The 27,624-nt window shown below is 40.8% G+C and overlaps 2 protein-coding genes across 2 annotated transcripts in view; one reads left to right on the top strand and one right to left on the bottom strand.

Annotated features, from left to right (window-relative positions):
- The first annotated feature begins 2,932 nt into the window (after positions 1–2,932).
- Positions 2,933–27,624, top strand: part of ppp1cb (protein phosphatase 1, catalytic subunit, beta isozyme) — a 27,429-nt gene continuing 2,737 nt past the window's right edge. Inside the window, exons 1-5 of the mRNA XM_041251088.1 lie at positions 2,933–3,019; positions 4,849–4,980; positions 20,836–21,066; positions 21,538–21,642; positions 23,912–23,983. Of these exons, the coding sequence (XP_041107022.1) occupies positions 2,968–3,019; positions 4,849–4,980; positions 20,836–21,066; positions 21,538–21,642; positions 23,912–23,983 (592 nt within the window). The 5' untranslated portion in view covers positions 2,933–2,967. The remainder of the gene's footprint in view (positions 3,020–4,848; positions 4,981–20,835; positions 21,067–21,537; positions 21,643–23,911; positions 23,984–27,624) is intronic.
- Positions 23,432–27,624, bottom strand: part of bpnt1 (bisphosphate nucleotidase 1) — a 21,708-nt gene continuing 17,515 nt past the window's right edge. Inside the window, exon 10 of the mRNA XM_041251090.1 lies at positions 23,432–23,457. The gene's annotated coding sequence lies outside the window, so the exon portion shown is untranslated. The remainder of the gene's footprint in view (positions 23,458–27,624) is intronic.

Raw genomic sequence — 27,624 nt, 5'->3', positions numbered from 1 at the left:
ACAAGTAAAATAACTAAATATAAAACATGCAATCATGAGGAACCAAGTGGCTATTGTATAGTTACACTCCCAGCTTCCTGATGCCATCATGGTTTTTGATTTCCCATGAGTATAAGTTAATTAACTTATTCTTTATTTTTTTTACTATTATGATTATTTGCTGGGTTCAGGGAGTTTACTGCCTTCATGAACCTATAATGGGCAAGATAAAGGAGTTGCTCCCAGACCCATTATCTCACCAAGATTATTGTTTTGCTGTTTTTTGTATAATTCGGTCTGCTGTCACATCTTTAAATAGCCCTAAAGCAGGGATCAGATGTTTCAGAACAGTTTCAGATGTCCTTTTTAATAAATAGGTTACTGTATATTAGCTAACCTCCACACCCCAGAATGAAAATTGGCATGCATGCATGCATTTCTAACTCTGTGTGCATATCTAGGCTGTCATCAAGGTAACTGGAGATTGCATTGTTTGCTCCTTCATAAGTGAAGCAGTGGGCTCATACCTCCCCTTGATAATGCTCACCCAGCATCAGCAGCATTGACTCTTGGAAATATGATCCAGTGCCCTGGACCGCCTCAGAGCCAGGAGCTAATGACAGGGTTTGTGAAGCTCAGGGTTAGAGTGAATAGGCCATTGTGAGCAGCATTAATATTTTACTGCATGCTTCAATTCTGTGTAGATGCACACTAAGAAATTAAGTTCCCTTGAAACATCACCTCACACAGATACAAAACGGGTTCAGTTTTTCTGCCCTTATGAAAGTTTACCACGGTAAAAGTCAATGAAATTCTGCCGTGTCTCCCATGTGTACAGCTATGGCCAAACGTTAGGATTGAGACAGTCAACAAAATAAAGGACTATATGAGCATAATTTACATCGTTTATTTAACATCATGTAATCAAGAAACTACAAAATTATATTTCAAAAGTCTACCAGAACCCATAATAATAGTATTTCATGTTAGATTTCGAAATGTCACATTTTTCAATTTGTCAGTTTTTCAATTTGCAAGTATAGAAAAGTACAAAGCGGTATGTAACTCAATATGTTAACATAACATTATTCAGCAGGTTTCATGAAGCAAATGAATTCATTCTATAGGTTGATGCAAGGCATTTGGTCATAGCTGTACTGGTCCCAGTCTGGTGATGGCTGAATACTCACTGGGCAGAGTGGTCACCGTGTCCGGATTGTTGTTACCACCAATACTGAAAAACAGACGACAGCAAACATGTCTGTTAGATAAGACTGAGTGAGTGATTCACCATTTCATAAGCCATGCCATTCCCCTTATAGCAGTGTCCCACACTAACAGCACAGCAAAGTGCAATAAAGCACAGGTACACATTGTAAAGCTCAAAGAGATATAGCAAATCACAGTGAGTGATGGTAAATTCCTAGTATTACTAGAGGAAAAGCATGTTAACCTGCACATTCACTGTAGCAAACTTTGGAGAGTGTGGAGAGACGGGCACTGTGCAGCTTTATTACTACAATTGTGTTTGCTGGCATTTGAGATCCTGCTAATGGAGGTCTCTAGGGACTCGGTTTACTACGTCTGCTCCAGTGCAAAGTTTGTGCCCCTTATTTTGTAAAGCAAACTCCTAAAGGGCTCAATTCACAAAACTTTAAAGACTGTTATAGGGCATTTCTTGGTAAGATTTTCTCAGTTTTTAAGTTTATTTCAAAAAGAATGTTAATAAAATAGTCATTCCTTTAAAAATCATTCCTGAAAACAGCCCTTTGGGAAATCCACAAGAACAAACCCATAAATGCTCCAATCTTTATACCAGACTTTTTTCAATAAGCATTTCAATTCAGGGTGTGGTCATTTTACTATAAACTATTTGAAGATAAAGTTGGAACACAAATCGTGACGCAATATAATGCTGAACCTGGCACTATATCAGTCTTAGAGCAGTTGGCTGCAGGACCTGCAAAGTTTCTTGTGCCAGTGTAAACGAATATTGGTTCCCCTAAATATTTGTTCCCTCAGGAACAAATATTTTGTGTTTATACACATAGGGAAACAAATATTTGTATTTTTTATCATCTTTTTGTAAACTATTCATGTATAATGCTAGTAAATGTGAGCTGTGTTTGCAAGCTGTTATCAATTATTTTTGTTGGTGAGACTGGACCTGTCAGAGGGGACTGGATGGCACATGAAATAGCACATAATAGTTCACACATACAGAATGAATTATAAATGTGTTTTCATTAACAACAAAATCTGTAGAAAAAAATGTCTCGTGTAAAGTACATGCATGTTCCCAAAGAATATTGATCAGTTAGGACCAAACAGATGATATGAAAAAGTTCAACTATATGAAGGCAAACTGAGCAACCGTTCCACAGATAAGTCTGGAAAGTGGTCTTGAAATGAGGTATTAGTTGTGCATGGATATAGAGTTATATGCAAAGAAAGAATACTTTGTTGCAAAAAAATAAGGGGGTATAAAATATTCCAGAATATTTGGTTCCTAGGGGGAATTCTCTAACACTGGATCTTCTTTCCCTTCCTCCCTTGTTTCACTCATTATTAGTAGGTAGACTTTTTATTTAAATTACATTTTCTTAACTTGAGCTTGTCATAATTAATGCACTTTATGTTTGCCTCAGATATTGATTCACAGTTTTTATTTGAGCAGTTTCATGATCAAGCACAATGTTATCTATAGTGTATAAAGTGCTTTTTTTTAAGTCTAAATACAATCTAGCCACCTCAGTAGTTTAATACTGCATTTTCATTTTGTATTTTTGGGGGTTTTTTTCAGCCGATCATATTATTCAAGCCAAATCCTATACTTACTTATACACGTTCTTGGGCTTGGAAATGTAACACTGGCGCTTTAAAATAAGTGTTGCTCTTCTTGTTTTTTTTTTCTGTTTTGTTTTTTTTTCTTGTTTCTGCTCCCTCTGGCGGTGAAAGGTGGAAGGGTCGTTTTCTGCAGTTTAGAAGATGGCGGAAGGCGAGCTGAATGTGGACAGCCTGATCTCCCGGCTTCTTGAAGGTAGGAGAGAGGAGTGATTACGTTTTAAACATTAATATAAAATGAAATAAACAAAAACTTAAGAGTAAACATCGTATTCCTCTACAACCTGGTGAAAATGACTGATTGTATTTGTTAAAATAATCAAAAGCTGCGTGTGAGCGTCTGTGTTGTTATGAAAAAATTGCGATGCGTAGGAAAGCTGGTGCAGTGTTTTTTTTGTATATTGCACAGAATTTTTTATTTTGTTTTTTTTAATCACGGTTTGACTTGAATACATTGTTGTTCTAACCTTTACCACGGCTGGCTTTAATGTAACACCACTGTTATGATAGTGATATGTCATAAAATAAATAAATTTGACGAGGTTGTATAGTTTGCTGTACTGTTTGACTGTCGGGTTAAGCTTCGGATGTGTCCTGGTCAAATATAGCATAAATACACAGTTGCACATTTTAAAAACTTCACACGTATTTCCTGTGTGTTAAAGTGAAATTGATTTAATGTAAAGCTGTTTTTATGTAAGCAAGTCTGATTTATTTGTGTAAACACCCATGCCCTTAATAACTGAGTATGACTTATATTGACACGAATGTCACGAGAATGACAGGGAATCCTCCCGACATTTTTTATTTGAATTGTAACGCTGAAAACGGAGACGTGGAACACTGATGGTCGTCTAGGAGGCAGGGCGGGTAAAACAAACAAAAACATTTTCTTTATATACTATCTGTGTATTCAGACAGTTGAAACTCAGCGTTTATACTTGAGTCACACAGACTGAAGCCATTGAAAAAATGCAGGGCAGTAAGCAGGGGTATGCATACACAGCTGTCCCAGTGTTACATTGTTTATACAGTACGAGACTCCTGAATTAGCCCCCTTTCACTTGTGTGTGTGTGTGTGTTTGTTTGTACGCAGATTGTAGACTTCACCAAGCCCAGGACTGCTAGGTGTCTACATCTGCAAAGGGTTATGGTTGAGAGCCCATGTTTGACAGTTCATGCTTCTGTCTTGAATTTATTTGTTTTTTTTTAGTCATGCAAACACTGTAATAGTACACAGAAGGCAGTACTCTATAGGGATGTTAGATTTTGTTTTAGTTTCCCAAACGTTTAGGTTAAACTTTAACATACTGGAAATTGTTGTAACCAGTCAAAAAGCCATAGAGTGCTGTTACTCTGTTTGTTGTATGATTAAGTGCTATTGTCTTCATTTGAGGACAGGCTACTTTGTCATTTTTTGGAGCATTTTTAACTAGCACCAACCTGCTATTTAAATGTTCTCTTGTGTTGTTATGATAGCTTACTCTAATCTTCAGATGCTTTTATGACACCTCAATATACAGTAAGAAAGTGAAGCCTAAAAAATGATAATTTTCTTAGTGTTTTCCTACCCGTAGTGATGCAAAAGTGACATTTTCTGCCTTGAGCTTCATAGCTGGCGTGAAATTTCACTGGTCTGGTTATGGGCACGTCTAGCTTGACTGCCCTCAAAGTAGGACACAGCAGTTGACACCTTCAGTTCTCCTGAGCTGTGTGGGGAATCGCTGCGCTGAGAGAAAAAAACAATTAGAAATTCCAAATTGAGGAAAAAATCAGGGGTAAAATAATTGGGCACACACAATAAATAAATACATTTACAATACATATATATGACACAGCTGCTTTTGTTAAGGTAATTTTTAGTCGACAATTGTCTGTTTCAATCATTGAACCCTATATTAATGTTTATTTGTCATTATCATCTATAACCTTTAAACACTCTATAGTGCTGATTTGAATTTAAAAGTATAAGGTTCAACAACAGTTTTTACAAAGTCTTTCTTATGTCTGTGTGTGTTTTGGCAGTCCGGGGATGCCGCCCTGGGAAGATCGTCCAGATGACGGAGGCGGAGGTGCGGGGCCTCTGCATCAAATCCAGAGAGATCTTCCTGAGCCAGCCCATTCTACTGGAGCTGGAGGCGCCGCTCAAGATCTGCGGTCAGTACCATCTGCCCTCCTAACCTTGACTCTATCGCCTATCCTAAAAGCACTACCTTGTACTCTATTGGTCAAAGACATAGCATTATATTCTACTAAAGATCTGCAATCAGTTCCTTCTGCCCTGCTACCATCTTACCCTCGACTCTGTCTTCTATCGCCAAACCTCTAACTTTAACCTCTTTTTTAACCTCTAACTTAGAGCTTTTAGCTCTGTCCACTTATATTCACAACGGTAGAGTTACATTATTTAAGCTCTGCAGTCAGTGTCTTCTGCCTTCTACCCTCCTATGCTAGAACCTCAATCCTTTGCCCTATTATTCACAGTGTAGTTATACACAGTTCAAGAGCACCGTTCACTACCATATGCCCTCCTACGTCCTAACTTCTTCCCACAAGCCCCTACCCTCCAGATGACCCTCTATCTCCTACCCTCTACCCTATTATTTTGTACAGTGTAGGTTCAAACACTATACAACATCAGCAGTCAGTACCTTCTATGCTGTGCCTCTACAATGGCTCTCAAAAATGTTCACCCCCTTTGGACTTTTCCACATTTTATTGTGTTACAACATGGAATCAAAATGGATTTAATTAGGAGTTTTTGCCACTGATCAACACAAAAAAAGTCCATAATGTCCAAGTGAAAAATAAAATCTACAAATTGTTCTAAATTAATTACCAATATAAAACAGAAAATAATTGATTGCATAAGAATTCACCCCCTTTGCTATGACACACCTAAATAAGCTCTGGTGCAACCAATTGTCTTTAGAAGTCACATAATTAGTTGAATGGAGTCCACCTATGTGCAATTAAGGTGTTTCAGATTAATTACACCTGTCTCTGGGAGGTCTCACAGTTGGTTAGTACATTTACTAACAAACGCAACATCATGAAGACGAAGGAACATTCAAAGCAAATCCGGAATAAGGTTCTTCAAAAGCACCAGTCGGGTAGAATATAAGAACATTTCCAAGGCATTGAATATCCCCCGGAGCACAGTAAAGTCCATTATTAAGAAATGGAGAGAATATGGCACAACTGTGATTCTGTCTAGAACAGGCCATCCTCAAAAACTGAGTGTCCAGGCGAGAAGGGCGCTTGTCAGGGAGGCCACCAAGAGGCCTATGGCAGTTCTAAAGGAGTTAGTCTTCCATGGCTGAGCTGGGAGACACTGTGCATATGGCAACGATAGCCCGGGTGCTTCACAAAACTGGCCTTTATGGGAGAGTGGCAAAAAGAAAGCCATTGTTTAAAAAAACTCGCATCAAATCTCGGCCAGAAGGCATGTGGGAGACTCTGAGACCAAGTGGAAGAAGATTCTATGGTCTGATGAGACCAAAATAGACTTTTTTGGCCTCAATGCTAGGCGCGATGTTTGGCGCAAGCCTAACACCGTACATAATCCTAAGAACACCATCCCTACCATGAAGCATGGTGGTGGCAGCATCATGCTATGGGGATGCTTCTCTGTGTCAGGGCCTGGAAGGCTTGTAAAGATAGAGGGCAAAATGGATGCAGCAAAGTACAGAGAAATCCTGGAGGAAAACCTGCTGAAGTCTGCAAGAGACCTGGGACTTGGGAGAAAATTCATCTTCCAGCAGGACAATGACCCCAAACATACAGCCAAAGCCACACTGGCATGGCTTAAAAACAAAAAGGTCAATGTTCTGGAGTGGCCCAGTCATTGCCTGTACCTCAGTCTAATTGAGCATATGTGGAAAGAGTTGAAAATTGCTGTTCACCAAAGGTCCCCATCCACTTGATGGAGTTTGAGCAATTTTGCAAAGAAGAATGGGCAAAAATTGCAGTGTCCAGATGTGCAAAGCTGGTAGAGACTTATCCAAATAGACTCATGGCTGTAATTGCTGCCAAAGGTGCCTCTACCACATATTGACTCAAGGGGGTGAATACTTGTGCAATCTATTATTTTCTGCTTTGTATTTGTAATTAATTTAGAACAATTTGTAGATTTTATTTTTCACTTTGACATTATGGACTTTTTTTGTGTTGATCAGTGGCAAAAATTCCTAATTTCTAAATCCATTTTGATTCCATGTTGTAACACAATAAAATGTGGAAAAGTCCAGTAGGGGGTGAATACTTTTGAGAGCCACTGTACCTCCAGGAATGGCGCTTCATGCTACAGTATGCAAGCTTTAGGTCTGCTTGTCCCTGTGGAAGTCACAAAGCTCCACTGTTGTGTGGTCCTATTTCTGTATGATCAGCTGATGCTGACTGTGAATTGCTCCGAGTTGCTTCCCTTCACGCCACCTGGTAAGGAGGTGACCCAGCTCTTCTCCCCGGTTCTGTACTGTGCACTTTCACTGCATTCCCTGTAGTGTATTGTGTAATACAGTTGCCTCTTTAAGTGCTCCCTGTAGTTGGTAGATAATGTGCATGCTCCAGGCGAGCAAACCAGACCCTTGAAAAATAGTCGCAGGTTTTGTGCCTTTGTGTCTAGCAGATAAACTGTTTCATCTGAGAATGCACTAGAACTGTTGAGAAAATGTTTTTTAAGCCTGCTGGACAACCGCTTGATTTATCAGCCAGCTGTATGAAACTCCCATAACCCTAACTTATCATCAGGGTGACTGACAGCAATATATAATAGTTTTGTTACACTGAAATGCTTGTGGAGCGCTTCTTTGGGGTCCACATAGACATACACAGAGCTACCAGATATGTACCAAATGTGTTCTCATCACTTTGTAGATCTCGCTTCTGGTGTGAAATATCCACACATTATATGCTTTACATGATTTTCTTCATACTGTAGCAACTGTGAACAAAAAGACTTAATCTGCAGATATTTCAAGGCTACACTTCTGATCATGAAGAAACAGAGTCAGCTGAAATCAGTGAGTCATAGGGAAAGCATTGACTGGTTACCGATTTCTTGAGCATGTGTTTGAAAATGGAAAAACTTTTCACGTGCACATTTTGTTTAAGTATGTATTTCTCAAGATCTAAAATTTAAAAAAACTGTACATTTCTGCCATTTACTTTCTTTGCCAAATCTAGACCTCCAGAAGGTTTGTGCTTCGGCTCATCTTCCCAGTAACCAATCGGCTGCATTTCATCCGTATCTTTTAAGCACTCAATGGTGCTATATTTAGAAGTACTACTGCTAATTCTTTATTTATTTATTTGGCAGATGCCTTTATCCAAGGTGAGTTACAGGGCTGTAGTGGTACAGGGTTACAATATAAGATTAATATTTAAATACAGTATAGCTTACAGTAAGTGCAAATAATACTACTAAAATACAGTATGAACTAGGATTCAACAAGTAAGAATTACAGCAAGTTATATCTACAATGACATGTTAATAGTGCAAGGATGGTGCATTACCTGAGGATCCAGTAATATGGTGCTTAGGTCAGGCAAGTCCAGCGCATAGTAGAGGGGTAGATCAAAAGATCTACGTCTAAACAGGTGGTTCTTAAGGAGGATACTAAAAGAAATATAAAAAATGTCATGACAAAATGCATAGTATAACCATTGGAAACTATTCTTTCCGACTAGATCTGCTGAGAAGCAACATCTTATTTGCAGTGATAGCCAGACCTCGTTCACAGGGGCGGGAGGGAGAGTTTACACAGAGCCCCCCAGCCAGGACTGTTAGACAGTTCAAATTCCTCAACATATAAAAAGGTTAAACATATTTGACAGTGAAAATTGATAAAGCTAGCATTACGGAAGTACATCACTTGGAAAGTGTTTAAACATCCCTACTCTCATCCCTGATACAAACCACACTGGATAGCTTGCAGTAGTTGCGCAGAAGGGAGTATAAAACATGTTTTATCAGTGAAAAGACTTGTTTCCTGAAATCCCAGGATGACATGCACTGTTTGGAATGTACATTAGTACTGCTGGTTCTTTTTGTACTTGGAGAAGGTGGTACCAGATCTTGAACAGATTGCTAAAAGTCCATCTGTCACACGGTGTGCTTGTGATATCTGTTGTCTCTTAGCAACAACGTGACCCAAGCATGGGCACCTTTCCAGACGTGAATGAGACCAGGTTCTCAAACACTTGTTTTGGGGCACTTTTTTTATAAACAACTGTGAATTGACAGACAGACCCCCAACTGAATTCCAAGGAATAGGAAAATCGCAAACTGCTTGTTATATTTCTCCACTTAATTTTCCGCTGTGTTCTCTGGTCCTGGTTTCTGTGTCACGCCTAACTGTGTCAACTCTTTTTAGGCGTAAAGACTTCAATTAAGAACCGCTGCTAATTCTTCTTTGTTCTAGGCTAAATAAATTAACTTCCTTCTTCCTATCTCTGTAGCTCATTCCTTTAAGCTAATGTTGTGTCCTGATACTGTATTTGAATGTGACCACAACAGAGCCCCTTCTAACCCAGTTCTCAATTACCATCCTTTAGTCTGCTGAGCTACTGTACCTGGCATATGTGGTTCAGACACAGCAACACACATTACAGTTTGAATAACAAATGAATAGTTGTTTAGTAAGCCTCTCTTTAAAATTGGAAGATTTTGGTAACTGGTGACTCAGGAGGAAGTGTCTCATTGGCAATGGCACTCCCCCAGGTTAGGGAGGCAAAATCGTTAGGGTCTGTTTCTCCTCATCATGCTACAGCGGACCCTACTGGCCAAGCGCCCAGTGATCTCCACAGACACCTGTTGGATGCTCGCTGACATCTGCTCTCGAGTTCCTGGGTGTAAAAGAGGAAATTGGTTTGGTCGTGTTATCGGAGGACGCCCACTGAACCTTCACTTCTGAGCTGCGTGGGGGATTTCTACGGTGAGGGAACAAATTGGACATTCTAAATTGGGGAGAGAATCGGGAGTAAAATAATTGCAAAATAATCATTCATGGTATTTATCATCTTCCGTGCTCACAATTACATTGCTACTGCTAACGAAATCAATGAGTCTGAGGTTTTTTTTTTTTTTTCATTGCAAGGAAGCTTGCCCAGGTGTAGAAGATGAGATTAATAAACAAATCAGTCTCACTCTGTTATCACTTACTTTGCTTATTCAAAAGTTCTTGTAATAGTTTTTAGTAGAGAAAATAGTTGAATAGTTGAATAATGAACCATGTTAAGATCAAACATAAGTTTCAACAATGTAATGAAAAAAAATCATAATTGAAAACCAAAATGAACGGTATGTAAGTAGAATTATTTTGTGCATCCTATTTATTCTGCAGTACCTTTTAACATGACATGCAGCCCTGTCTGTCAGGTCATCTCACTGAGGAATAGGGATTGGGTAGTTCTGCAGCCATTTCAAAGAAAAATTATGTTCCATTCTGTTCCTTTTGATTTTTTTTTTTTTTTTTTTTTACAGATGGCTTTTCATTAAAGGAATTTGCAGCAAGTATTGACTAGATTTTTTGCCACAAGGTAAATTGGCCTCACTCTACAGTGATCGAAGATGGAGCCAGTCCAGGCTGTCTATTATGATTTAAATAGTGTAGAGATGTATAATAGTCTAGATCAGTGTTTCTGAATCTTTTTCGTAATAACGCCTCCTAAGGATCAGCTGAGCTTAGTCATCACCCCTAGCCACAGAAAATAACAAAAATGTAAATTGCTAATTAACAGTGCTGTTTAATTAACATCAGTTATTACATTTATTTGAGTTCTGAGAATTAGAGAAATAATTTATAAAACGAAAAAATTTACACCCCAGTCACTGGTATAATTAACATGTAGATGCATAGTACATAAAATGTGTACTATTATGGAATGTACAGTATCTTCTTTGCTTGTGCCATTGTGTAGATAACAATAAGAATAAATTTGAAATTCAGACTGCTTCGTTCTGATTGGACCATATTAAATTTGCATGATAACTGGCAGTGACTTTGCTGAGTAGCAACACACATGTCTAACTTGATGTTTAAATGGTCTTGTAGTGCACAAGTCAGTGAGTACATCACTGGCACATTGTGTGTAAGTAGTTAATCAACATTTTGAGAAACACTGGTTTAGAGTTTAAGCCGTTTCCAAATGATAAGCATTAAGAATTACTCCTAGAAATATGAAGGTATACCGTGTAAGGTCATTTTAATGTTAGGCTTTTCCACATGCATTACACAGAAATGTTGTGCACAAGTTGTCTTGTACACTATTGTTGCAGTGCATAAAAAAAGGGTAACAGCACTCCTATTGGAGGATTTTTCTGAAAAAAGGATTTTGAATTAGTTAAGGTTTAATTGTAAAGTTTAATGCTAAATAACGCAACATCCCTAGTAGAGTGCCCATGGTGTCTGATTTGCACAGTCAGTCACAGTTTTATTGTGTGCAGAATAGCTAAACTTTGCTGGTTTGGATGTTCTGTAAATATGCATTCTGTTAATTTATTTATAACTAAAAGAACCTACATTTTGAATTCAGGAAATAAAACATGCTTTCCAGGGAGCAGATGGTGTTTTTCTAGTAGCAGTGGTGGCAGAATGGAAACGGCAAGAGCTGCCTGAATACCTGGCTCTGTTTCTCCTCTTCTCCCTGCAAAAGCATCTCCTCCTTAGGGCAGGGACTATTCTGATATTGAATTGAGATTACTGTGGTGATGCCATCTTCTGAACCTCTAGATGCAACGTCTGCAGCAATGAGTTAGAGACATGGATGAGTTCAACACTTCACACACCGACCACGCAGTTTGTGTTGTTGTACACCCACTGATTGTTTTTTTCTTTCTTTTGTTTGCTTTATTTATTTTTTTCAAAACTCATAAGTTTATGTAATATTTAGCAAAAGCTTTTCCGAGGGCAATTGTTTGATATCCAAGGTATTTCTTAATGTAATGTCAAATTTCTGCCCTGATTTATAGCCCATGCATGACAGGGCTGGTGATCTATGCACCCACTCTTACAGTTTGTTCTGTATACAATGTCATATTTGCGACTGGAGCTGTATTTTTAGGAACTGTCATCTAATTTGGTTGTCTGTAGTGTATTGTTGCAGCACTGATTGTAAGAGTTTAAGAATGAAGGTCATGGTTACCTGTCTACCTTTTCTGCAGTTTTCGTTAGCGCTATCTTGGGAATGATTACATTTTTTGGGGGGCATCATGGCCAGTGAGTCTGTGTCTGCTGTACTGTACTATATGTCTTTCTGTGTATCTGCAAGAGCTGCTAATTTATAAAATTGACGACTCTTGTTTTAAACCACCTACTCTACATCTGCATGAATTTGAGCAGACTTGACATGGACATTGGTAATTATACTTCGAACATGGACCAACGCCTCCCAGCTTCACTGACAGATAGATAGTGGAGGCAGTCGTCTTAGATTTCAGCTGTATGTATGGGATTGTCTGTTTGTCTGTATGTCACACATTTTTACATGTTATTCCACATATTGTAAAATTGTAATTAGTATTCTTTACTAACACCTGTTTGCTTACCTAGTGACAGCCAGGTCTTTTATTTTAGGATATGTAAAAAACACTTGCGTACTCAGTAAAAACTAGAGTGCAGTTTAGTGCTGATCGGTATTCCTTTTATTGTTGCCTAAGCTGATAACTTGTCAGGTCAGAAGTGCATAGAGTTTCTCTTTTCCGGTCTGGTAGCTGTACTTGCAATTGTTAGTTGTTGCAGTTGTTAGTCCTAAGTCCTGCTGTAAACTAAGTGAGTGTTTTAGATTAGCCTGCACTTTGTCTTGCCCAATTTACTGTTTTTATCAAGAGGGTGAGATTTTCGAAGGTCTCCAAATGAGTGCTAATTCCCTCCTGACACACACAAGCCTGTTTAATCTTCAGCCCTAGTTATTCTGGAGTTCAGAGCGGGTAACTGCTGGAGGCGGTCCAGACTATCTCTCAGGGCCTCCTTACCGGGGCTGGGACAAGTGCTGGAATTCTAAAACAAACACTGCTTAAAGTATTCGGGCGTGAAGGACTGTGTTTGAGGTCAGCACAAGTATCAAACCTAAATAATTTACTACCCCCAACATTTTCTTTAAAGTAAGAGCTTTTAAATTAAGATTAAGTTCTGAAAAAGGACAACTCCAACTGTTTAAGTAAAGTTAAACAATCTTGCGCTTTTGGTTGAATAATTGTTAATCGATCTGAAACTTGTCTGCAGTGCACAAATTCTTCCCCAAAAGGGATGTTCATTGCCTACGCGTCCCCTGTCTTTTGATCCCGAGCATGCTGTGTGCAGGCTGGGACATTGTAAACAGAACCGAGGGAAGGAGACACTTTCCGTCACAGAGGGTGGTGAAGGTTTGGAATGGGTTACCTAGCCATGTTGTTGATGTTGAATCATTGGGATCCTTTAAGATTGGTTACTATTAACCAGGCGAGCACTGATGGGCATAATGGTAGGGTTGTATCGATGCCCTAATATCACGATATGCAGGTCGTGGTACGATGTGTATCGCGATACATGTGATTGTCCAGATTGACTTGTTGTATAAGGCATAATAAGATCAAATTATCCTTTTGACAATGGACTGTTTTGTAAAATACCTAAAAATTTAATGAGATAGGGAGAGTATGTATTCATACCAACAATAAAATATATTTATTCTTCATTCAAGAACCATTTGGTGAACTCCATTGAGCTATGCTGTGCTTTTGTTCTTGTGTTGTGATACAAACAATACATACCTTTTTAGTGTGAATCGATATATCTTGTATAGAAGTATCATTATTCGATACGCGATGAATCGTTACACCTACAGAATGGCCATTGTTCGTAATTTTTCTTCATTTCTTATGTAAAGCTTTTGTTGGCATGAATTACAATCTGGTAGAGAGGAACTAGGTCTCTGGGCAAGGCAGCCCTAGTCTAGTCCTTCCTACTGAAGAGTGCTTGCATGTCCCATCTGGCAGCAGCAGAAAGTGTCCATTCAATCCTACCCGTACACCCCTGTATTTGAGTCCTGCGTGATACTGGGCAATTACTTAATACAGTGCTCCCTTGCTATAAAGCTCCCTATTATAACATGCCTTGGATATAACGCTCTTGCAAATGTCCCCCAGTTTCCTGTACTAGTGATTCATGCAATATTTCTACAGTAAATACAGTACCGGTGTTCAAACTGTAAACAACTTCTCAGTCTAACTTTCGTTTCAGTCTCTCCCTTTTGATACAGTATCTGAACTGAAGAAAAGCTGTGCTGGCACTTTATAACACAGACATCTTATTCAGCATTTGTTTATAACTAAATAAATATTAGGATAAATAAAGGATTGAGGATAGTGCTTCCCTGTGAGCCTCGTGATGCCTTCTACCTGCATATCTGGTATCTTGTTATCCTGGAACACTAGGGCTGCAATGACTGTGGTCATGAAGTCCAGGAATGGCATTACCTGGTCTTGTGTGGATGCCCGGTACACCACATAGGCGTTATATAATGCCATCTGAATCATGTGCAGCCCTAGTTTCTTGAACCAAGCCACAGTTTTTTGGGTGGCATTATGTCTCTAACATCTGATCTCACTTGTCAACTCCTCCCTTATAGCGATTGTAATCAATTATACAGTGAGACTTCCTGATTGTGCGGTCCTGCCCCGCACAGGAACTGCTGCTGTAGACTTCTCATGGAGAGTGGTGAGGAGGTGCACATCTCGTTTGTCTGTGTATTTTACAGCCAGCTGTTCCTCACACCTCAGATCTGTTGTCTCCCCACAGCTCTGTTTTTTGGCCACCAACTGCTTAGGGGAACCCATTCCGAATAGACCTCACAGCCCCACAAGCTGGAGTATCTAAAGCAAAGAGGGTTTTCAGAAGGGGGATTCCTGTAAAATAATTGTCAATGTATAGGTGATGGCCCATGTTAAAGAAGAGGTTCATGAGGCCCAATGCAATCATTTCACTAGTATTCAGGGCCGGGAGACAGCCGGCAGGCTGGAAATGGGTGTCAGTCCCCGAGTACACTCTGAATCTCAATGTGTACCCTGTGGTGGCCTCACATACTTGTACAGTTTTATTCCATACCGTGCCTGCTTTGATGGAATGTACTGCTTAAAGATTAAGTTGCCTTTGTAAAGCATGAGACTTATTCACTGAGAGTTGCCAAGTAGGGGAGCACACTTCAACACATTTCTCACTCAGGCTGTCTCTAAGTGGCCGTAGTTTGTGCAGCCTATCATGATCTGTATGGTATCAGGGGAGGGCAGTGGTATTATCATTATAATGCAGGAACCTTAGGAGCAGCTGGAACCTATCCCTCCTCATAATGGCTGGAAACAGGGAGTTTGCATAGACAGGGTTTGTGTTCCAGTAGAGGGCGATTGTTGGCACTAATAATTCCCATCTCTAAACAGTCCAACTTTTTTTTTCAATTCGGGGACACTTGTTTCTTTCCATTTGTGGACATGTGGTCCTAGTCTTTTTGCTGCTGTAGGAACTGGGCAGCATACCTGTTAATCATGGTGCCAATATGCTGTACATTATCGGTTACTGTCTGTGAAATAAACTTCACACAGTAGCGAAAAATAGATGTAATAGTAGAAAAATGTGAGAGTTGTATTAGAACTGTCAGTGGGAAGTAAATGTACAGTCGCAAATTTATCTGACAGCTACAAAAAATCTGAAGATCACTAGAATAGTGTTGGGAAATATATACAGTTATTTCACAAATAAAGTGAGATACATGTATTGAACTAGTAGTGAGAATTAAATGTAGTTGTAAATAATATCTACCAGCTACAAAAATTCTGAAATTAACTGTGACAGTGTTGGCAAATATATAAGAAATAATATTATGGTATGTCACACAAAAGAAAAAAAAAGATAAATGTATTATGATCTATTTTATTGACTAATCATTTATTTTTATAATTGGTAAAAAGGAATTGGATTCCTTCGGTGTTACAGCAGTTTCGATCCGCTCAACTCACATCACGACACAGATGAAAGATTAGCTACCGTTTCCAGACAGTAATTGAATTCCAGACAAAACAAAAAGGAGGACTCTTATAGGCCAGTTTTTATTGATGGAATGTTTGGTACACCATTCACATATTTCCAAAGACGTTAACATTTTCGAGGCGATTGGTCACTCACAGCCTGCAGTGCAATGCCATTGATATACATCTCGTTCGGTACAATATAGGACACCCTGCCGCAATCAATATCGATTGATTAGTTCTGAAAATAACTGTTGAAAATAACATAATTTGCCAAAAATAGCTCTTTGGATCTGCTAAAGGTTGTAACCATCATGTTTTGCTCAGATCAAAAGCACAATCCTATATAAATACAGACTGGTTGCTGAATTGTCTTTCTGGATTCCAGGCAGAACAACACGGAGAAATCCTATAGGCTAGTTTTGACGTCAATCATCCACTGTTTAAATGATGTAACAAATCAACCATTCACATATTTCTAGAGATTAAACCCTCCCACACACTCGGTGCAATTTTTAAAACGATCGGTTACTCACAGCCCGCGGGACAGTGCGATATATGGGAGGCCGTACGTCCCCTAGCGTTGAATGGGTTAATATGCATAACACTTTTGAAAGCATTACTTGCAGTGTTACACAGTAATCCACAGCTCCACATGCATTACTGCATTTTTTTTTTCCTTTATAACGTTGATGAATCGATGCACGGGCTTTTTTGGAGAACTATATATCAATAGTGAAAAATTAGGCATCATCCCAGCCTTACTATATGTGCATTATAGAGAGGGAGTTACTTTATTTTGTATTTTAGTCAGATGTGTGTTGTGTCCCGCGGCACCTCCCACTCCTTCCCCCGTTTTATAACGCTCTTCAGTTATAACGCTCATATTGTGTGTCCCCAGAGTGCACTGTAAATACTGTAGGTTGTTGTAACAGTTCTAGATAATGAACAGCTAACGCAGCATGCCAGTCTTGCTACGTACTGAGTGATAGTGGGTTTTGTTCACGTTGGCACTGCTGCATTACGTTTTTATTTATTTTTGTTTTTTGGGCACTGCTCGGCTCCTCCGATGGGACAGGCAGTTAGTGTCGGATACAGTAGATCATGACTCTGACCCTTGCTCTTGTCTCTTCCCTTCAGTAGGAACCCTCTCTGTTTTACTCATACAGAATGTTCTTTCTATGCCAAATAATGGCAGAATCCAAAGTTCCCTGAGAAGTTACTTGTGAGACCAGCGGAAGTTGTTACTCCATTCTTGAGGAAAGTCACCCAGGGGCCAGGGAGTGCTGTAGCTACAGGAGGACTGTGGTGTTTGAAAGGATGCAAGTCTTCTCAGGGAGTGCAGTGATGGCATACATACTGAATATAGATAGACCCGTGGCCACGGAAGGGAACTGTTTGATTGTAGATTGTCAAGGCTTGTAAAGTATCTTGATTTGTAGGGTTGTGTCTGGAGGTTCGTTATATTTTTCTTATAGGTTTTTCCTATTCGCTTGTCAACAGAAACCGTTTGACAATGTGTGAATACTGTAAATCATAGATTAAATGCCACTTGCATGCAAAATTGGATCTTTTGATTTGTGTAATGCATATTCCGTAAACAAAAGTATAAAAATCCACAACCAAATCGTTATACGTAGCAGCTTTATATGGCGCCGCTGCCATTTATGGAGCAGGGTGTAGTATCCAAAGCACCGGAGGGATACCTATAGTAGAGTCCTGCATCGGGTCGGGTACCCGCAGGTGGGTCAGGTTCGGGTCGGGATGTAAACTTTTTTGCGGTTTGGGTGCGGATCAAAAAAATGACATTTTCGGGTCTCGATTTTAATTGCAAAAAACATTTTCTGGCCTTTTAGCTGATCTATAGCAGTGTTCTTGGTTTTTATTGGTGCTTGTTGTCATGTCTGCTTGGTGATATTAAAAATGTCAGTGGACGTGGTGAAACAAAAGATAGCATAGGATTTATATCTTGTAGTTGATAATAGTTTGAGAGAAATCAGAAGTTTGGAATTACTTTGGAATCATAGCGAATGAACATGTGACTGGATTCATTGCTTGTAAAACCTTTTGTTTTGTGTCATTATGCTTTTGTGAATGACAGCCACAAAACTAATACACCTCTGTGGAAGCACAGGTGTTGTTCCCTTTCAACTGGTGGAATGAAAGGAATAGACAGGTATTTTATAGTAAAGTAAGTAAAGAATGAAAATGTTACAATGTTAATATATCCAGACCACTAGAGAAAACTACCACACTGTATAGCCTATTGTATAAACTCAGTCTGTGGAGAATGGTAGATATATCTGTGTGAATGTGCGAGAGTCTGTCGACGCAGGCAATAGGTAAGACTTGTGGGTTCGGGGTGGGTTGCAGGTCTTGTTAAAGCTGGTTGGGTTGTGGGTAAGAAGACGGTGTTGCTGCGGGTTTGGGTCGGGTCCTGTAGTAGCGGGTCCAGGTTGGAAGCAGGTTGTAAAAATCGGACCTGCACAGCGCAGGACTCTATAGTGATTGTAGTGCTTCAATAAAATATACTGAATACGTAGTGTACACATCGGTGTAAGAGAAGTGCAATGGTAGAATATGTTTCAAACATACAAAATATATGCTAACACTAATAATTTTAATTTCGAAAACTGAGCACAGTCTGCCCTTCCCTCCCCCCCCAGCTGGTGTTATCCAGAGGCAAGTCTTTAATTTCTTCATTCGCCATCTCCACAGCAAAGCGTTGTATAGCTTAAGCTGTATTGAAGGAAATGTCTCGAAACACCTCTGCTGTTTTGAGATTTTTCTATTATGCCCGGACAACCAAAAAAAAAAGTTGAATGCAAACTGTGCTGCATGCGACTGTTTATGTATCCTTGAGGCACAACCAATCTCCGGGGTCACTTGACAAGCATAAGTTCATATTATAATGCCTGAAGCGAAGGGGTTATAATGCCTGAAGCTGCAGGCTGAGGAAATTGCACAGTGATGGTAACAATAGTCTTCCCGACGTGCATTTAATTTTCCACTATGAGCTGAGTGCAGTACGTACTTAATATACGAGTCAGCCAAAATAATGAGAAGCAAAGTTGGATAGTAAATCTGACTTTATATACTGTAAAGCCATAAATATTAGCAAGTCTTATGTGTTTTTCACGAATGGGGGAAAAAAATAAGTTTTTTGCATGTTCATATTCGTGCTGTACATATAATAAAGTAATATACTACTAGCAATGCACCAGATCGCCAACATTTCTGGAGCAAAATAGGTTTTATGGGTGTGATTTGCCAAATATTTTGGTCGCAAATATTTATGGCTTTACAGTATTTTGTTTAAATGTAGCTGATACAGCATAACTAAATGACATAAGTAAATAACAGCAAATGGTTTTGAAGTCTGTACCGCAAGTTTTTTTTTCCTGTGTTTTGTAGTATATTTTGTAATTTTCTATTGACGCAGAATCGCCATTCAGCAGTGGGTTTTTTTTTTTTTTTTTTTTTTTTTTCATTCAGCCATTTTCTGTTAGGAGTGGAGGTCCAGGGCGTTCCTTTGAAAAGAGGTGGCACTGACAGTGATGTGAACCAATCACATGACAGATGGAGACTATTGCCCGGTGGTGTAAGGATGTTAGGGCAATAGTTCAGTCTGTTTGTCATCCTATGATGAGGTTTTAACCAATCACAGGCCAGAATTTCCAACCATTTCCACAAACCAGATACAGGATGTATCCATCTTTGCGTAACAAAAAAAACACAGCAGCCAAAAATAATTTTACCCTGGGACTGTGCAGATCCTTGCCTTATAAGGAGGGACAACCAGAAATCCGCAGTGAGTTTGGGCACAACCCAGATCCATAGCTGTTGTGTTTTTTTGGTATACAAGAAAACTCTGCAGACAAGCTGGAATTCTGCAGACAAGCTGGAATTGATCATAATTTTTTGTTAATAAAAAGTAGAGGTGCATCACCACCCCAATCACACAGCAGTGAGGTATAGCTACTGTAGGCTTGCTTCATTTTTAAGTATTTTTCAAAGCTCACAAAAGGCTTTTTATGTGAACACCATGAAACCTGTTAATTATACAACTGGTTTCACCACTTTATGACCAGCTGAGCTGAGCCACGATTGATTGGGATGGAGAAACTGATATCTAAAGTCAACAATAGGAAAGCGTTGGGTATGATTGAAACCCATCTCATTTGCTGTAATTTTCCTTTGCTTTGGATATCTCTGCCCCAGATATGTTGGTTTGTCTTTTTGTACTTTGTTGTACCAAGCCTGTTTATTTGGCATGTGATTGAAGTTCTGCTCAGGGTTGGTCCAGCAGGACTGTGAGCATAGTGTGATTGGACAATGGAAACACAAACCATTCCCTTTGAACAGACTGCAACGAAATGCACAGACACAAGAAAAAAGTGTTAAGGACTTCTAAACCAATGTGCTACCAGACTGCTTCATCAATCTGAAGCTAGTCACTGTGCAGCAATGCCAGGCTTCCAGCCAATTACATGTCATTCCAAACACAGTTGTTGCTGTGGAGACACTAGCAGCAGCCTTCACTGAGACTTGTAAAGCAGAGCTGCTAGGTGCTGGGCTGAGATTTCAAATCTATTTATCCAAGTAACAGTCGTGGTACTTTGTCTGTCCCCTGACTTATTGTTTTATTATGGGAAACTTTCCTCAAGGTCATGTCACATTCTGTTTGTCTTTCCAGTTCAGATCAGAGCAGTTTTAAATGTATTCACAGCAACATTTTAATGTTTTCAAACACATCTTTATTTAAACACACTTCTGAGTTATTGTCTTTGGGTGTGTGTCAATATGTCTCTTTTTCACTGTGTCTGTGTTAACTCATCTCTCCTCTCTGCTCTTTATTTTCTGCAGGTGATATCCACAGCCTTTGTGTGTGTGTGTATCAGGACACATGTGTTAATGCTTCTCTCTCTTCTCTGCTAGTAATGTCCAGTCAGTGAGTGCATATACCACCTGTGTGTCTGTGTTAACTCTTCTCATTCTCTCTCTGTTCTCTGCAGGCGACATCCACGGCCAGTACACAGACCTGCTGCGTCTCTTTGAGTATGGTGGCTTCCCCCCAGAGGCAAACTACTTGTTCCTGGGAGACTACGTGGACCGAGGCAAACAGTCCCTGGAGACCATCTGCCTGCTGCTGGCCTACAAGATCAAATACCCCGAGAACTTCTTCCTGCTGCGAGGGAACCACGAGTGTGCTTCCATCAACCGCATCTACGGCTTCTACGATGAGTGTGAGTACAAGAGTGAGGCCAATAGGGGGACAGGGGAGAGAGGACAGGGGCAACGCCTGGCTTCCAGACAATTGCAGGCCATTCCAAACAGTGGCAACAGCATTCACTCAGACTTCCTCCTGCAAGGGAACCACAAGTGGGCTTCAGTCAACAGGGTCTTCTGTGACGTGTGAGTAGCCAGGCAGCGAATTACCATACAAATGTGCAAATAGGCCCATGCGCTTATGCAATGGGAGTTCGCTTGTATGCAGGAAGACTATTTTACCGAAGTGGAAATCTATTAAAAATCCAATTACAAGGCTGCAGTGTGGTCTTTTATCAGTTTTACCATGCTGATGACAAGTAAACATCTCAACCCCCACGCCTTGCTTTGGCAGTCATCTCCAACCATGGGGCTCACTTATACTTTCATATTTTGATAAATCTTGTTTCTTTCCTCACTCTCATTCATTCGCTCTCTTTCCTCGGCAGGCAAGCGCAGGTTCAATATCAAGCTTTGGAAGACATTCACAGACTGTTTCAATTGCCTGCCAATCGCAGCCATCATCGATGAGAAGATCTTCTGCTGCCACGGAGGTGAGGCTTTCCTTTTATTTACTCAAGAATAAACTATGAAGGTGAGCTATTTGTGACTTTCAAACGCCATGTTAAATCCATGATATTCAAACCTTGCTGCAAGAAAACACAATTGACTGGATGACGTTACCAGAAAGTTACTGCTTGCCCTGCTGATAATTTAGAGTCTGCATGGGTGAACGTTTGTATACGGAATTCCATCAGAATGTCCTCTCCCAGATCATTTCCTATGATTCATGTAGACAAGCAAAAAAAAGGGGTGTCCGACACACAGTGTTTGCAAAGCACCGAGATGGAGCAAATCCTCCTATGTTTAAAGTTTCATCACTGATCTAAAAATATAACTATTTTAGATCAGCAAGCTCCGTCTATCAAAATGCAGCTGGTTTATGACACAGGAGCACTGTTACAACATCTGATTGATTGTGATTGTAACAGTGATTGTATAGGATGTAGGTCACATGGGCTGTGCTTTCATTTTGCAGGCTTTGCAGAGATGCTGTACATCTTACCTCTGCATGTCAAGCGTGTTTCTTGTTTTCATGTCCATATGAACATAAAGTTCACAAATGAGAGGTGGCCATTCTGCTCATCTTGCTTGTTGGAAGCTTATTGAACCTTTTGGTAGCTTATTGGTCAAAGTACTGTACTTCAAAATGCAGTATATAACTGAAGGGTCATCACCGACACGTTTTGACCAAGGCAGAGTTTTAAGATCACTGTAAGATACTACAAGCTAACAGAAATAAATTGCACAAGGCATGTCGTCTTCAATTATTGTGCTATACTTAAATGTGTATTTTCGACTTCGAATATTTTGATTGTATTTTTACCAGTTTTAAAACGCTTGATGATGATAGTTCTGAAATTGTTGTTTGTTTGTGTTTACCAGAATATTCATTCTTCTGAACATTGCAGAAAGATTGAGCTTCACTGATTAGTATTCAGTTATAAAAAGAGTTGAAAACTGCAAAGTTCATGAACAGCACCAAGCATTTTGAGCAGAGCTATTCATCGAGGCAGAATCGCCAGACACCTGCTTCATCCACTAGGATTAGTAGACAAATGCTTAAGCTAGAAACATCATGACGATGAGCAATCTTGTGACCAAAACCATTTTATTCTAGGACAGGTAGCACTAAAAATGTCTCGACTTAAGTCTCTCAGACTCCTATTTAAAATTGATTAAAGGTAAAACCATATGATAAGACTGTTGCACAAAGCAAAACCTTGAGGGTCTTACGTAACACTAGCATTAACCTGCTGTTGCTAAGCACCAAAGACTGACCATGCTTTCCAAGACTGTTTGGGTGGGGGCGTGAATGACTGCCAGCAAATCAAACTTTTTTACAAGTTGAAAATGAAGTCATTTATGAATCTCTTTTTCTCAGTCAAGTTCCAATTTGCTACTGAAAGTGGTCCACAGTGGCTCAGAATGCATCTGAGAGCTTGTACAACCCTAGAACATCCCATAGTAAAAGCATGTCAAAGTGTAATAAAGCATGGTAAAGCATAGGTAAAAACTGTACAACCCCCCCCCCCCCCAAAAAAAAAAAAAAACTTTTTTGCACTTCCATTATCTGCACAGGTCTCAGAGGTGCAGATTTTAAAGAAACATGTTGTAGCAAACCTGTGAGACCTATATAATGAATGGATGTGCATGGTGGAGAAAATGTATACTATGTGGTATAGTACAAGTAAAGGCTAAAATTAAGATTCTCGCTACTCTCTCTCTTCCTTCCCCCTGCCATCAATCTGCAATGGAAGTGTTCTGTCAGTGATGCTCTCAGGCCTCTAGCAGAGAGAGAGAGAGAGGGATCAGTTCTGCTTATTGTACCCTGTCAGCGCCAGCACTGCAACACAACTCAAGGGTTTGAGGAGCTTAGTTGTTAGAGTGCTGGGCTGTAGTGTGGACGGTGGTGGGTATTGACATATTTCAGTCCATCACCTCTTGCTGCTGTAACGTTTGAGTTAGCGACTGCCTCAGTGCTTCAGTAAGAACCTATTTGTGTGCGAAGCCTGTTGACTCTGGTTGGTGTGTCCAGATATCAAGTGATTTAGCATTCCTAGGAAACTAGCAGGGCTTTATGCTGATTGAGTCTCAGAGTGTGGTGGAGCAGTAGTTTGTCTTGGAAACAACGTGTGTTTAACACTCCAGCCCTGGTGCAGAGCCTGTTGAATATAGTCACTCTGTTTTATTGGGGTAATTTTTAATTTAAGCAAGTCGACAAGGCGAAGAGCTGACGTCGTTGTGACCTCTCACCCCCAGGCCTGTCTCCTGACCTGCAGTCGATGGAGCAGATCCGGCGCATCATGAGACCCACTGACGTACCCGACACAGGTAGGCTCGCCTCGCGATGGCAGAGATGTTTTTATTGAAGAGAATGCTCCTACTTATGGTACTGTCAGTCTGGTTTGATTTCTATACAAATCAAGGTCATTGATCTAATGGGGCATGGTTTACTGTACAGCTGAATAACCCCTTCCTAATGAAACTTTTTTTTCAGGGATTCACAGTATACCATGTTATACAGGAACCGGACACAGTTCTCCTATTTGTTTTCTTTAAAGATCAGCTGTTATAGTTCAGTCACAGAAAAGATGACCCTTCTTAATGACACCTGTTCTAAAACACAGCTTGCTGTCGAAACACTTCACCAGGGCACTCAAGCCCTGCTCTTAGTTAACTCTTACAGTGGACCACAATCATTATTTCAAACCAGCAGAGGTATATAAATAAATACAAAATTACTTTTTTAAAAGTGGTAGTATACTAGTGATAATGACATTTCTCTGGCGTGTTCATTGGTGATAATGAAACTCCTTCTGATCTCTAGCTTTATTACCATTTTAGAGTATAGATTTGACTGTGGTTCCCTATCAAGTATGAAGTGTAACCAATTCTTAATGGGTATTTATCTCCTAAAGACCCAGAACCTGAATAATATACCAAAGCAGCTTGTCAGAGCCTGTCATGTCCGCCCCCGAGGGCATATAAAGAGTGCACACACAGATGTCGTCATAATGTTTCCTTTCAGATGGAATCTGATGGGAGTGCCATAGACGGTTCTTCTTACTTTTATCTGCTTATTATTGTTAATTGTGTATTACACTATTAAGGCAATTAATTATTAACGTTGTTATTAGTTTGTCACACATAATTTTTGCACACAACCTCTTGTGGTTGCATCCCCCAGCAGCCTTGTGCCCCACGTGGATCCAGTGGCATCTGTCACCTCTTCCCAGGGATCAAGCAGCTTGACTCGGCTGACATGCACTCCTCACAGGCTGATATAGCTCCGGCTGGAGTTAAAAAAAAGTTTAAAAAAAAAATTAGTTTTTTAAACAATATTGTTTTTTTTAAACATAATTGTATTGTTGCTGTTTTCTGTGAGAGAGTTTCTTTCTCTTTTTTTGTGTTCATTTTTTTTCACAGAAAATAGAGTGCAGCTGCTGGGCTCAGCAGTTCTGCTTTGACCGAGATACGCGCTTCTGTTGACCCTGCTTGCAGTCTCTTCCAGAGTATCTCACTGCTGTCTTGATGCCAGCTTGCAGCACTATTAGGAAAGCTGTTAGGGCTCTAACCTCAGTGCTGTATGCATACTTACTGTGTGTTTTAGTCAGAAGCTTATACAGGTGGGCATCCCTGCTGCTTGCGGTAACTTGAACAGAGTAGACCAGTAAATGGCACCCACCTGCTCCGTTCCTCGGGGAACGAGGTTACTACACTGGTACCATACCATACCAACCTAGTGCAACTTGCCGAACTGATACCGACACGACCGGTTACCATCCCAGTACCGTTTCAGTTCACATACCGTACCGAGAGTACCGTGCCAACTCTGTGCAAGTCACCAAACTCTACCATACCGAGGGTACCGTATTGTGGTTCTTGTACCGTACCAACCCGGTGCAAGCCACAGCACCAGTACTGAACCGACCGGTCACTGTCCCGGTACCGCTCTGGTTAACGTACCGCACCAAGCACATGCTGGAGAAACGTGTGTCTCGCAGCTCATCGGAGCGCTCGAACAGTCACACCAGGGCAGCGTTCCCCGCCACCCTTTGTTGAAGAGGTGGCTGTGTCCTCTTCCCTTAGCGCATTGTCAGGGGAGAACCTGCGACGTGCCTGGGGGAAAAGCCCCCCTGTCCCTTTGGGCCTCCAAGCACGCACTGGCAGCAGGATGACGTGCTGTCTATTGCCACCTAGGCAAACGAGCTGACAAGAATAAGAAAAACAAGAAAAAGTATTGCAAGTGCCCTGGCCTATAGATGTGACATGGCACTCCATCTTTGCCTGCCACCTCTTCTGTGTCGTCGTCGTCATCGTCCCCATATCCCCCCCCCCCCCCCCCCCCCCCCGTACACACAGATTTTCTTTTCAAGATACAATCCTCCTGGGGTCACCCGGCTGTTTCCCGGTCAATGAACACATTGTATGGCTTACATGATGCGGAGAAGCTGAGTTTGGCACAATTTCCACCAGCAAAAGCGTCTATTTACAGGTGCCTAAACTAGCACTCCTGACCAGGAACGCTAGTTGCCCTAATAAACAGTGTCGAGTGTCTGAGGTGATTCTCAAGTTCACTTACTCAGCCAGTATGTTCGCCGCACATCTGGGTAAACTACAACAGTATACTGGTCACTTACCAGTCGTGTTTGCTGGTCACTTTCAGAGTAGCACTGACCCTCACCACAGCAGCTGGACGAGCTGCGTTTGGTGAATAAAAACCTGATCTGTATCTACAAATTAAACGGACAGGCGGTGGGCAGGAACTTGGCCGCGTTGGTAGCTGCAAGAAGGCAGTTATGGCTTTCCCAGGCACTCGTGCCTGATGTGGATAAAGCACCGCTGTTAGATGCTCCTATTACACCAGGGCATACCTTTGGTCCTGCGATGGATGAGATGCTGCAGTGCTCTCCCCACACACAGGAATGCATTCCCACTTGTACTCGTACTGGGGTGTCTCTCAGACATGGTGCTTGCGTTGGGGTTTTGACCCCACGACCTGTCCCATGGTAGTTATATTGCATTTTTGCAGGACCAGTTTAACGACATTAAAGGTCTATCTGGCAGCTATCTCAGCTTGCAATGTCAAAATTGATTGTCTCCCCAGGAGCTCACTTACTGGCGGGGCAATTTTTGAAATGATCTCTGCAGCTTTGACCACCTATGAAGGATAGTGTTCCTCGCTGGAGGCTTAATGTGGTGCTTCAAACACTCATGAAGCCTCCATGAGCCCTTACATTCAGCTAAGCTGAAATTTGTATTGCTCCAAGCGGTTTTGAGATGCAAGTATGTTCGATTGCGAAAGCCTTCTTAATTTTTGCATAAGCCAGGACAAAGTTTATGCTTTGTAGCAGTCCTGCTTTTTTTTTTTTTATATATATATAAATTTAGTCGTCTCCAATTTTTTACCCCGGTTTTCTCCCCAATTTAGTGTGCCCAATTATTATCTATATCCTCGGCTCACTGCTTACAACACCTCCGCCGACTCGGGGAACAGAGGCTGGAGCACGCGTCTGCCAATCCATCATTTTTCGCACTGCAGATCCATAGCAAGGCCACCAGACCTATAGAGCTGGTGGACAGCACAGATCTGGCGGCTCCACTGCAGAACCACACACGCCGTATCGGCCACGGGTCGCTGATGCGTGGTAAGCCGTGGATTCCCCTGCCGACCTAAGCCCTCCCTACCCAGGCAGCGCTCGGCAAATTGTGCGCTACCCCTTAGGAACTCCCAGTCACGGTCGGCTGTGACATAGCCTGGACTCGAATGTGCGATCCCCAGACTATAGGGCACATCCTGCATTCCATGTGGAGCGCCACTCGGGAGCCCTGCAATCCTGCTTTGTTACAGAAAGCTATCTCAACATTCCACATCAACCTGTCTGTGGAATTGGAGGCTTTCCATCCACTTCCTTTCCAGTCTGACAGGTACCAACAGCTCCATATTCTCTTCCCTGTGTGGGCACTGGTGT

The sequence above is a fragment of the Polyodon spathula genome, chromosome 5, assembly GCF_017654505.1.
Source record: "Polyodon spathula isolate WHYD16114869_AA chromosome 5, ASM1765450v1, whole genome shotgun sequence".
NCBI classification, from domain to species: Eukaryota; Metazoa; Chordata; class Actinopteri; order Acipenseriformes; family Polyodontidae; genus Polyodon; species Polyodon spathula.
Note: the sequence above shows the minus strand (reverse complement) of the source record. Positions and strands in the feature narration are given on the sequence as shown.